This window comes from Octodon degus, unplaced genomic scaffold (genome assembly GCF_000260255.1).
Source record: "Octodon degus isolate 3935 unplaced genomic scaffold, OctDeg1.0 scaffold00004, whole genome shotgun sequence".
Lineage (NCBI taxonomy): Eukaryota > Metazoa > Chordata > Mammalia > Rodentia > Octodontidae > Octodon > Octodon degus.
In genome coordinates this window covers 35,390,469-35,402,923 of record NW_004524580.1, presented here as the reverse complement: position 1 = coordinate 35,402,923, position 12,455 = coordinate 35,390,469, and the positions used below count along the sequence as shown (strand labels likewise).

General features: G+C 60.5%; 1 protein-coding gene across 1 annotated transcript in view; it reads left to right on the top strand.

Moving 5' to 3' along the window:
• The window catches only part of Large1 (LARGE xylosyl- and glucuronyltransferase 1), a 339,499-nt gene that overhangs the window by 150,882 nt on the left and 176,162 nt on the right, over positions 1–12,455 (top strand). Inside the window, exons 3-4 of the mRNA XM_004623936.2 lie at positions 6,343–6,644; positions 11,715–11,797. Of these exons, the coding sequence (XP_004623993.1) occupies positions 6,343–6,644; positions 11,715–11,797 (385 nt within the window). The remainder of the gene's footprint in view (positions 1–6,342; positions 6,645–11,714; positions 11,798–12,455) is intronic.

Here is a 12,455-nt window from a genome sequence, read left to right as displayed (position 1 = left end):
ACCCTTCTGTCACCTACAGCAGGATGACCATGGCCTGGAGGCCCTGAGACGCCCCTAAGGGTGGGGGTGCTGCCAGGGCATGGCCTCTGTCTGTGGCTGGCTGCTCCAGCCCGGCACCACCTGTGGCGGGAACCAGGCGCTACTGTCCAACCTCCTTTGCAAGCTGAGAAGTGATTCTGGTCATGGCTCAGGGCCACGGAGGGGTCAGCTTCAGCGCCTGATGACAACAGAGCCACACAGCGTGCCCACTCATTCTCTGCGTCCGCAGTGTGATGAGTGTAGAATCAAATGTAAAACCTGCTCAAGATCCATCCCATGTGGCTACCTCCATTTGTACAAGATTTTATCTACAAAAACCTCATTAAACATTTTTACTGTAAAAAATGACTCTCTTTAGCACATATGATTTGCCACTGTTGGAATGTAGTGTTGAGCTTTTTATAAGGGCCATGAATATTTCATAGAAAATAACACATTTATTGCAAAGATTCTTTTAAAAAAATTAGATCAGTGGGAAATTACTTATGAAACTTTCCTCTTTAGTGCAGCTTAAGTGAAAATTAGGAGATTCTGGAAGATTCCTGTGTTCCTGTGCAGTCCAGCTGTCCGGAAGCAAGCTGTTCAGCTTTCGGTTTTGGTCCCTCAGTGGCTAAGGGGATGTGTCCAGCTGTTCCTGGAGACTGTGACAGAGAAAGGCTGCTTCCTGAGACTCGGCCTGGTGACCCCGTGGGGGCTGCCTGAAGGGCCCAAGTACAGGCAGCGCGGCCAGAGGACCAAGGGGTGAACGCACTGTGCACCGCACACCCTGGCTGTGCTCAGCTCGGTGACGTCTGCTCCGTTTCCAGCTGTCCTCTGGTCACCTCCCTCCGATCTCCTGCAGATGGAAGGTGGCCCTGACCCAGCTGGCTTCACCCGCAGAGCCTGCCTTGTCCTCTGCCTTTGTTGGAGGCAGTTTGAACGTTCCCCACGAAACCCATCTGTCCATAGTCAGACTCCTGGATTTCAAAGAGAAAGAGTGGATCCGGGTTAGAAGCAAAAAGACTCAGTCACCGCACTGTGAGACAGGAGTTCAGTGAGGAACTTGGAAGGTTGGGGGACACGGAAGCTTCAAAATCGCTGGCCCAGAAGTTTCGGTAGAGATGCTCACTAGGACCCGCTCAGAGCCAGGACACGCGGCGGGTGGGACAGGCTGGGCCCCGAGGTCTTTCATTCTGTCACTCTATGAAGCTTTGCAGAGCAGGTTGTGGAGGATGATTTCACCAAGGAGAACAGTTCACTGTTCCTGCCGCAGTGCTGACTTCGGCCCTGTTCCCGTCCTGACGCTGGCCAATTCTTCCAGAAGCTTGTGAGGAATCCTTTTCACTGCTTCCGTCCTTGCCAGAAGATCTCCGAGGGCCTTGCTGGAGCTCCGCTTTGCTTTGGATGCCAAAGATAACTTGCAGAAAGCCACTTCGGGGGCCTCTGAGTAAAACATTTCTTGCTTACCCGTCATGCGTGAGCAGCCGTGGCCTGGCACGGCAGTTTCCTGCTCTGGAGAGAGCGCTGCACCACGCCTCTGGAGCCGCAGAAAACGCCCCAGCTCAGACTGTGTGGCTTACAATGGCCCAGATGTAAGAGCTGGTAACACGCTGGCCTCTGTGCTCCCAGGGATGTCCTGGCTCCACGATAGGATTAAAAGGTGAATGTACAACTTACCATCAAACTGAATTTTGTTTTCTTTTTTTTCTCACTTTTTTAAATTTTGAAATGAGGTCTCACTGTGTAGTTCAGGCTGGCCTTGAACACACTGTAGCCTACACTGGCCTTTGAACTCATGGTGATCCTCCTGCCTCCGCCTCCTGAGTACGGGGATGACAGGCATGTGTCACCACACCCAGCTTCCAAACTGAATTTTCTAAGCCTTTCTAAAATGAGTGTCTATAATCTTTTAATTTATTTTAAAATTCAAATGCTATTGAAAGGATGGTTAGGTTAGTTACAGGAGAGGGTGTTGTGTTAAAAAAAAAAAAAAAAAGACAGAATACTTCATGGACACAGCCTCGCTGGAAGAGAGAACTTGGAAGCCTCCCTGGGAGGCCAGACCCATGGCCAGGCCACAGGGGTCGCTGCGTGGTCTGGGGCTACAGTGGTTGGTGGGGCTCTGCTTCCACAAAACTCAGGAAGGAGGTGCCGTGGGCAGCACGGGGGCCCAGCCCAGGAGCTCAAGGCCCAGGGCGCAGGGAGCTCTCAGCCGTGAGGACCTGATGTATGAAGCTGCTGTATCTTTGCCCAGTGCTACGGAGAGCCCTGGGGCCGGCCGGGCGGCTGCTTTCAAACGTGGACACTGTGAACCCACCACAGATTTGGTACTCTTCAGCGCCCCTGAAGGTTTCCCACATGAATGGATGGTGGCCAGGCATGAGAGCCCCTGGCCTCAGGACCAACAGCCCAGATCAGCCTGGATGCTTTGGAGAGGGACCAAGGTTGCTGGATGCCATTGGAGAAGTTAAATCACTGGCCTGCCTGCCTGCCTGCCTGCCTGCCTGCCTGCCTGCCTGCCTGCCTGCCTGCCGGTCTGTTTCTCTGTGTGTCTGTCCCTCTGTCAGTTGGACGGGGGTCCCTGTAACACTGCTGCACCTGTAGCCCTGCCTCTAGTAGGGACTGCGTGGGGACTGAGTGGACAGGTGGAGGTTGACTGCGATGCTGACCTGTAGCTGGGGGCAACCCCGTGCAGGTACCCAGGCCCCGTGTGGGGGCATTGGGTGTTGCCAGGCACCCGTGTGCCAGACTGGCTGGGACAGGGGCTGAAGGAGCAGGGCCACACAAAAAGTATTCAGACCCGGCCACTCTGCTTTCACTTCCAGGCCATGGGGTGGGCTGGAGCGTGGGCTTCTGTGGCCTCGCGGCCCGCGCAGCAGAAGAAGGCTCACAGCTGGGGCTCAGGCGGCTTTGGCGCCTGCTTTCGGGTTGGCTCAGGAGTGGAATGTTTGAGATAGACCGAGAAGAGCTTGTACTTAGAGTACGAGGAGAAAGGATGGGCAGGCAGCAGATTGCACTGGGGCAGGGCTGGCCACATGCAGGTGAGTGTGCCAGGTCCCCACCACAGAGGGCACAGTCCCTGTGCGGACCGCCAGCCACACGCGGCCTGGGGTTCCTCCAGGACGGAGCCCAGAGGCCGCAGCAGACCCGGCAGCCCACCCTGCCTCTCCAGGGAGCCCACAGCTCTGTTCCCTGCGCTGGGAGGCTGACCTCAGCGGTGTAGTGAGTCGGCATGACCGGGTACTCAGGAGGGCAGGGTGCCCCACCACGGACCACGCCTGCACGGCCCAGCTTGCAGTTTACCTTCCTTGCTCCGAATCTTAGATGTTTTGCTTCTCGGTCAGGAACATTCATCTCCAGTGGATCAGAGATTGAAGTTCTGTGAGAGATTTGTGTTTGTGGAGAAGTTCTGGAGAGATGAAAGGTGCTGTCAGTACAGCCCCACTGGGTGGGGACGTGCTTCAAGCCCTGATGGACTGCCATTGTGAGGAAAGAGGGGTGGGGGAGGAGGCAGCACGGGGTCGCCTGTCCCCTTTCGCCCAGGATGGAGTAGAGGACACAGGCTCAGCCTAGAGACCCACAGGCACTCCCTGCCCCAGCTCCTGTGGCTGTGGAGTCAGGCACATCCTTGAGGTTTGCTCTTAGTTGGTGAAAAACCTGGAACAGACTGGCTTGCTCTTATTTGAAAGCCCTGCTCTTCCTCTGCTCCTGGAGTTTCTTTTCTTTGGCATCTCTCCCTCTTCTCACATTTAATATTACACATGGGCTGAGTGCCAGGCAGCCCTCTGTGTGGGCCCGGAGTTTCTTGCATGGTGGACCAGGTGCCCCGGCTCTGCACCCTTCCCCAGTGGGGTAGACAGAGCTGTTCCCCAGGAGGCAAATCCAGTGTGGACCTGCAGGGGGTAGGAGAGGGCTAGGACTACGCAGAGCGTGTGAGGGACAAGGGGGCTGCAGACCGCCCTGTGCCTGGTGTGTCTGCTCCACCTGGGGGATCAGACAGGCCAGAGCTGGAGGCCAGGGCCAGCCCGAGCCAGTCCAGGAACAGAAGCCCGGGTCTGCTTGAGTCTCCTAGCCTGAGGTGCGCAGGCCTCACCATGGCGCCGGCCGCCCCATGCAGAAGACCCCAAAGGCACAAGTCAAGAGGACAGGAAGGTGCAGGGCACTGTGTGAGATGAGGCCCCCAGCAAGCGGTCTAGCCAGCGGGGACATCAGCCTGGAATGGCCCTCCCTGGCATGGTCCGGCGCTGCTCCCCTGGCTGGGCTCCGATTGCCACCAGAAGTGTTCAATGCTTTGCATTTTCTCTAGTGACAAATCGACAGATTGGAGCCCCGCAGCTCAGAAACACCTGCAGGTGTTGACTGGAGTTTGGGGACAGCCCTTTGGGGTTGGCAGGAACAGGGAGGACCCCGAGTTTCCTGGGCTCCCTTCCATGAGTGTGCCCCAGAAAAGTGATCTGCCTGAAGGACATTTACGTGAATGTGGAAAGGGGCGACTTCCAGGAGAGGAGCTAGTGGGCGCAAGCCCTCCTGTTTAGGGGTGCCCTGACCTACCCCAGATAGAGGTCGGAAGTAGGAAGGCGCCTGGTACCGGAGCACACTGTGCACCGCGGTGTTAGGCCCAGAGCCCTTCGTGGAGAAGGCACAGCCTCTGATGCCTCCGCTTCCATCTGGGCTCTCCTGCTAGAAGTCGGTGCTCCCTAGCTGGAGGAATGCGGCCTGCCACCTGCCCCGTGGCCCCTGCCCCCTTCCCCCCCCCCCGTGAGCAGGGTGCTTGGCGTGTTGCCTCCCAGCACCCTGCATGAAGGCGCCGTTGTGCCCCCATCTCAAAGCAAGCGCCACATACAGCAGGGTTGTCCCCTCACCAGGGAGCACTCTGGGCCCCAGCTTCTCCCTGAACAAGGAGTCCTTGTGGCACCCGAGTGCCACTGAGATGCCAGGCTGAGCATGGCATTCCAAGGCCCTGGTCCCAGGAGCGTGGTCTGCTGGCCACAGCATGGATGGTGAGGTTAGAGCGCATGTCATGTTTGCCCCACCTGGCTGGCGGAGTCCTGCGCCCCTGCCTGTCCCCACCCATGTCGTCCTCCTGGGCGGCTCCAGGGGCTGAAGGTAAAGGAGGGGATGGAGGCGGGTCCAAAGCCTGGAGCTGGCAGACCCAGTGGCTGCGCCCCAGTCAGCCCGTCATTCTGACAGTGCTGCATGCAGCCCTGCAGTGGGAGCCAGCAGTTCTGAGCAGGAGCTGCGCTGGATGACAGGAGTGGACAGGACGCGGGGTCAGCCCAGTGGTCAGGGAGAGGAGCACTCAGTCTGTGGGGCCCAAGACATCTGAGAGCCCGGAGCCACCTCAGAGACTCATGCCCATGTGGGGACCCGCTGTGGGCTCACACGCTGTGGCCGCTTCGCAGAGAGAGGAGTGCAGACCTCCAGAGAGGGCATCCTGCAGGGCTTGTGTGTGCCATGGGGGCTGGCCACAGTTCTGCAGAGCAGGGAGCAGCAGTTCCGGTTCCCGGCCATCCAGTCCTGTGTCACCCGGGTCCCCAGCCATCAAGATGCCCGCATGGCCACTGCAGTTGCAGTGCTGAGCCAAGGCTGGGGAACAGTGTCCTGAGTGGCTTTCTGTGACAGCGTGCTTCCCCGAGAGGCCCAGGTGACTCCTGGCCTGGCCATTGTGGCCTGCACCATCGGCAGACACGCCCACCTTCTGTGCAGGTCTCCTGTTGGGACTGGGCGGCTTCTCCCATTCCACAGTAATACCTTTCCTGGGAAACCTCGCGCTGGATCCTGCCCTCTTGTCCGTCCTTCTTCCTGCTGTCCATAGTCTGTGTACTCCTGGCCCAGGTGGCATCGCCCTTCAGACCCAGGGCCAGGCTTTGCCCTCCTTGGGCTCCCGGTCTCCACAGGGAATGTGGTGAAAGCACTCAGCCATAAAGGGGAGCAGCCCAGACGTGTGTTTTCCAGGCGCTGTGCACAAATAGCTTGCACAGTGGGGGCAACCGCTGTGGACTGCTGGAGGATGTTTTACCTGCGAATGGAGGAGGGCGTCCTTTAGGAGTGCTGCTTCTCCCAGGGGTTTGAAGGGTGCCGGGCACTCGCGTAGGACATGCACAGTAAATGCAGTCCCTCTTGCATTTCATTTTGCTCCTCTCCCTCTGCTGCTGTCTGACACCCGCCCTTCCCACCTCCCCAGTCCTCCTCCCTCCCTCCCTCCCTTCTCCGAGGCTTTGGAGGTAAGACTGTCTACCTGGAAACCTGCCCCGTGAAGGCTGTAGCTGGGCAGTCAGGAGCAGTGTGCTCTGCCTGCGTAACTCTCCGCTGTTCTTTCTGCAGATGGGAAGCCCGTGTCCCTGTCCCCACTGGAGTCCCAGGCCCACAGTCCCCGGTCCCCGGCCTCCAGCCCTCGGGAGCGTGAAGGACTGGAAGCAAGGATGCGCGAGGTGGAGGAGGAGAACCGGGCCCTGCGCCGCCAGCTCAGCCTGGCCCGGGGCCGCCCGCCTGCCCCACGCCGCGGCAACCACTCAGGCACCTACTCGGTGGAGGAGGGCACAGGTGACAGCGAGAGCCTGCGCGCGGGCATCGTGGCAGGCAACAGCTCTGAGTGTGGACAGCAGCCGGCCGTGGAGAAGTGCGAGGTAAGGGTGCTCTGGGGCGGTGGGCGGCCCAGGCACTGGCTGCTGTGAGGCGAGCCTCAGGGTCCCTTCTGGAAGGTGGGAACAAGTGGGCCTGCCCCTCAGAGATGCTGGAGGTGCATGCTACTTACCCAAGTCTCTTTTTCTGACTACAGTGTGAGTGGTGTCCTGAGTCACGGCCCCAGTGGCAGGTCCCTAGGGCTGGGGCCAGTCCAGTCGCGTCTCTGAGGCCGTGCAGGGTGTGCGGTAGCTGAACGCCTCTCCTGCCCTTGAAGGGCACGCTGGGTGCTGTGACCCTGGGTCCTCCCCTGTGCCATGCTTGATTCCCTGCATCCATACAACGAAACTCCCTTGGTACGGTTCTGATGGTGGAAAGAGCCTGGCACGTCCCCACCCGCCGGCAGGAGCAGGGCTGCCAGGGCCTGAGGAGATGCTGACCACTGGCAAACTGCAGCGCTCGTGGTGCGCTTCCTGCGCGTCCTGAGGGACACGCGGCCGTGGGAGCCGAGGCAGGGCTGGCTCCAGTGGGGCCATCCCGGGCACTAGGTGTATCCCTAGTTACAGACAGCACCTCCTGCCTTGGCCGCGCTGCTCCGGGAGCAGCCCCGTGCAGACCCCGGCTCCTACGGAGAGGCGCTGCGGGCCGCTAGGATCGGCCTGCAGGTGGCGCTGCGCACGCGGCGGCAGGACGTGGGCTCCCGCCCAGGGGCCGGCAAGAGAAGGGGAGAGGCCCGCCCGCGCCTTTGTCTGTCCTTCCCTGGCCCGGGAGCGGCAGAGGGTGGATGTCCAGTGAGTACACTCCGGGCAGGAGGGAGCTGGGAGCCCAGTCTTTCAGCGGAGTACTGCGCCTGCCTTGAGGTCTCGCGGCTCCAGAGCGCCCCCAACTGCTCCCCTGCTCTGGGAGAGGGATAGCAAGTGGGAGACCCCTGCACGTTGGGGCCGTGCTGCTGTGGGGTTGTGTCCGGTGGTTTTGTTTCTTGATGCTGGGGTCGAACACACTGAGCTACATTCCCAGCCCTTTTAAAACTTTTTTGGGACAAGGTCTCCCCAGATTGCCCAGGCTGACCCTGAACTTCTGATCCTCCTGCCTCAGAGGCTGGGATTGCGGCTGTGCCCGCCATGCTAACCCGTGTGGCCAGCGACAGATCTGGAAGGGGACCTGCATCTGGCTAGCCAGGAGGCCCTGGGTGGAGGCTCTGCGCGCGCTGCGGGCTGGAGGTCTGGTCTCCATGCCCTCGGGTGCTCGTGACTCGGCTGCCACAGGGAGGGGCGCAGGTACAGGCAGGCACTGAGCCGTACAGTTGGACTCGCCGCTGTGCCCTCCCTGGACTTCCGGGAGCCACCTAGCGTGGCCTCGAAGAGCTCTGCGGTCGGAGTCAAGTCTCTGCGGCACTCATAGTATATCCTGTGGAGCGTCTAGGCTTTGAGTGTGCAAGGCTTTGTCCTGTGGCTCCCGCTTCCCTTTCATGCCCGAGGTGGGAGAAGCCCAGGGCCAGCCCCTGAGTCCCTGCCAGCATATCAGGGCTGGGGAGACCTCTGGGGCTGGTTTCTAAGGCTGCACCTCACCACTTCTGTTTGTGTCCAGGGTGAGGCGGCCCGTTGGCCTTCCATACCATGTCTCTGCTTAGCAGGGGCACCAGAGCCAAGTGCTGGCACCGACGTCACAGCCAGAGGCTGCTAGGGCAGTCGCCTCCCTTGGCACGTGCCCAAGGGCCCTCTGCCATCCTTGCTGACCTCAAGGGCAGTGTATGGAGTAGGCTGCCCTCGCCTGCCCCTCCCCGAAGGCACCTGGGAAGCAGGTTTTGCGTACAGAGCAAGTTCTTGCCAAGTCTTGGATGCTGCGGCTCAATCTCAGAGCGTCCCTGTCCTGCTGTGCTCAGGGCCAGCGCATATCCAGGTCGTCCGCTGCCCGGGAGCAAGGTGTGGGAGACCAGGTAGCTCTGAGGCCGCAGCCTGGGCCGCTGCGTGAGGAGCTGCGAGGGCCAGGAGTGGATGCGCCCGGCTTCCTGTGCTCCTGAGATGGTGGAATAGCCGGGCAGGCATGAGGCCCAGACGTGGAGGCCGCTGCCCGTAGCATGTGCTCGCACTGTGACCACGCCGAGCGCACGTTCAGCCCCTTGCTTCCCTTCCCTTCGCCTGGGTTTCTCGTGCCCCTGAGGAGCCATGTGGGCTCACCCTCTGGCCCCAGAGCCTCGGTGTTGCCGTCACCATGCCTCACCCCTCCCTGTCCCTGCACTGGTGAAGCTCTGTGCCAGAGCCCACACCGGAAGTCTACAGCACGCTTGCTGCAGCCGTGTGGGCCTCTGTGGCTGCCTTGAAGCCTGTGGAGGTGCCACCAGTGTTTCTGAACACCTAACAGCCTCTGGGTGCTGGAAAATTGGCCTTGCCCGTTTCTGTGCCTTCTCCCTGGCCCATCGCGTGGCCCTCTGGCACCAGCCACATGCTGCTGGCTGATTTCTACCACTGGGGCGGTGACTCTACTGTGGCCACCTGGTTCTGCTCTGGGAACCTGTGGCCTGGGGTTGCATGGGCCTCCTGCCCGCGGTGTGAAAGCAGGTGTGCACATTCCTCTGCAGTGTCCAGCCCTGCTACAGCAGGACACTTAGGGACTCACCAGCCACAAGGCCTTGGGCAGGTCTTCCCCCAGAGACACTGCATCATCCCTACAGGAAAGGGACAGTGAGTGCAGCCTGCGGCGTCGGCTCCACTCGTTGCTGACATTGTCCGCCCTCTGCTGCCTGGCAGAGCAGCCTGACCTCATGGCCTCCGGCTGAAGTGATGGGCCGGTACACTGTCTTCTGCATCTTCCAGGAGAGCTCACCCGTCCTCTGCGCCCCCCTGCTGAGCTCCTGTCCTTACCTGCTGTTAGGAGAATCAGGGTGCCCGTGGGACTGAGGGCCGCCCCTGCCCTCCTAGAAGGAGGTGGCTGGGACCTAGTTTCCCACTCCCAGGTAGCGGGCTCCATAGCTCTGGCTCCCGAGGATGAGCTTATTCATGGTGGCCGGTGTGTGGATGAAGCCACACAGCCTGGAAACTCACCTAAGCTGTTTGAGAACGTACGCACTTACACTCACCATCAATGGGCCCGTTTTCCAAAGTCTCTGAAAGATGAAGTGAAGCCAGAGCTGCTCTTTCAGAGGCGGTGCATTTACGTGTCTGTGACTTGGGGGCCCGACTCCAGGCGCCTCGTGCTCACCCTCCCTGCTGCCTCGGGGGAAGGTGCATACCTGCTCACACCCTTCTGGTGGGGGTGAGGTTGCTGCACCCTGCCCTGTGGCTTGCCCACTCCTCCCGGAGCTGTCACCCAGAGACAAGACCTGGCGCTCTATCCCACGGGCACCGCTCAGATATGCGTGAACCAGCAGGACCCAGGCGACCGGAACCTACTGCCATTTTCTTGCCCTCTTTTCTGGACAGCTTCCTGGCCGTAGGCAGGGCAGGCCCTTCCTGGGATCCTGTGCCTTCCACACAGCCCAGTGGCACCAGTCATCAACAGTGGCATAGAGCCCTCACCTGGCCAGCATGCTACAGCACCTCAGGCAGGAGGAGGAGTGCAGGGGCCCTGCTGGGCCAGCGTGACCAGCCGGCGTCTGAGGGTTCATTGGTAGGCAGTGGGGCTGGCACAGGGTGATGGAGCCCAGGGTTGTGGTTCCGCCCAGGGGTTGGTCCTGATGGTCCCCATTTCTTGATGGATTGCAGGGAAAGGACTCACGGCCAGGCATTGTCCTGCCTGGTAACTCTACCCACCATCCCCCAGGCTCTCTCGTTCCAGAGCAGTACAGGCAGCACTGGGACGGGTGTAGATGTGGGCAGAGAGCAGGGTGAGGAGTGCCCCGGTGAGCAGCAGGGAGTGGGGCCCCCAAATCCTTGGGCATGGTGAGCTGTGGCTCCCGCACTCAGAGGAAGTGAGGAGGCTCTGGGTGAAGCTGATCCAGCTCCTCCCGGGTGTGAGGTGGCAGCGGTGCAGGAAGGACCAGAGGTCGGGGGGTGGACTGGGGCTGCACCAGGGGCACAGTTCTCGCCCTGCGGCCAGGAGCTGGGTGCAGCAGGAGGTCTGCGACCCAAAGGCAGTGTCTCTGGAGCCCGTGGAGCGTGATCTGGGTCAGAGTGCCTTCTGCTATGGCTGACGAGAGCAGAGAGTCAGAAACCGTGCTCAGGGCGAGGGCCGAGTCCAGCACCTGGCCTTGGATTGAGTACCAGAGGGCGCATCCAGTCAGTGTGGCCTGGGGGGCCGTGAGGGGACAGACTGCCACTCTGTAAGCGCAGTGCTTCCTGCCAGAGGCACAGACTCCACAGGCCAGAGGTGTCCCATGGGGGTTCCCAAGTGGCACAGGCCAGCTTTGGTACTCAGGTTCAGGAGCCGTGGGGGAAAGTTCCTGGTGGCAAAGGGTTGCCAGCCAGCCACCACCAGCACAACCTGCAAGCTCTGAGGTGGTGCAGAGACCAGGGCCTTCTCCACCTGCACTTGAATCATGCTAGGTGCAAGGCCCAGGCCCAGGCCCAGGCCCTGTGCTTTGGAGGCCGTGTTGACTGTGACCAACGTGGCCTGGCATGGGTACCTCCCCTGTCCACTGCCATGCAGGCTGCACCCCGCCTTGCTGAGGGTCCCCTGACCTGCAGTTTTCCCTGCCTAAGGGAGAAGAAACAAGGCCCAGGACTCAAGCCCTGGACAGCATCCTGAGGGGCCCACGGGTGGGCCTGGCCCTGGTGACACCTGAGAGCATGTTAGACCAAGCCAGGAGGGTGGCTTGTCCTTCTAGGACAAATTTCTCTCCCCACTCTAGTTGTCCGCCTCCCGTTGGGGGCCGGGCCTCACTGTTTGCCTATTGGAACCAATCACCGTTTCTCTTGTCCCCAAATGTAATTGCAAAGAGCCCTAATGGCTTCCAAGTGATGACAGTGCCATGAACTGATTCAGAAGGCCTTAATAAGACCGTCCCCAGCTGTCTTCCACATGGCAGGCACTGCTCTCTGCCTTCCCACGACACCAAGGAGGGGTACGTGTGCCTTGTCCTCTGGCGGACATGCTCTGCGAAGCCTCCTCCTGGTGACACTGTGCTCCTGTCCTCACAGACTATCCACGTTGCCATTGTCTGCGCCGGGTACAATGCCAGCCGAGATGTGGTCACCTTGGTCAAGTCCGTCCTCTTCCACAGGTAAGAGCAGCCTTGTGTGTGGTCCTCAGGGAGGGCTGGGAAGGGCGAGGCCACACCACCCACTCTGTTGCGCAGAGTGGGGCGTGCGGGTCCCAATCCCAGAAGGTGGTGGAGTTAAGGAAGGTCACAAGCAGCACCCGGGTCCTTCTCGCCACAAGTGGGGGTGGGGTGAGGCGCACAGCCACAGGAGCCTTCGGGGACACCGAGCCCGTGCTGCAGCCTGTCCATCAGCTCGGGACCACTTCCAGGCATGTTGCCAGCTGGTAACGTGCTGCCTTCTGCCCCCTGGAGCTCTTATTTTAAAGCTGGAACCCCCGGCACCTCAGAATAGGACTGGGCCTGGGGGTGGGGGATGGATAAGACCCTCAAAGATACAGCTCAGTGAAGGCGGCGCCCCTGGGTGAACCCTGATCCAGGATGGCTGGTGTCTCCCACGGAAATCAGGACACAGCCACACCTTGGGGGAGGACATCATGACTGCATCTCAAGCAGGGACAGAGCCCAGGACACAGCTGGCAGGGCTGAGGGACACACTTCCATTGCCCCACTGGCCGGCTGGCCACTGTGTCTCTTGTGTCCCATGCTGGCCACTTTCTCTCTGCCACTGCTCCCTGTGGTGCCTCGGGGCATTTCTGGGCCCCACAAAGCCCTGCCTCAT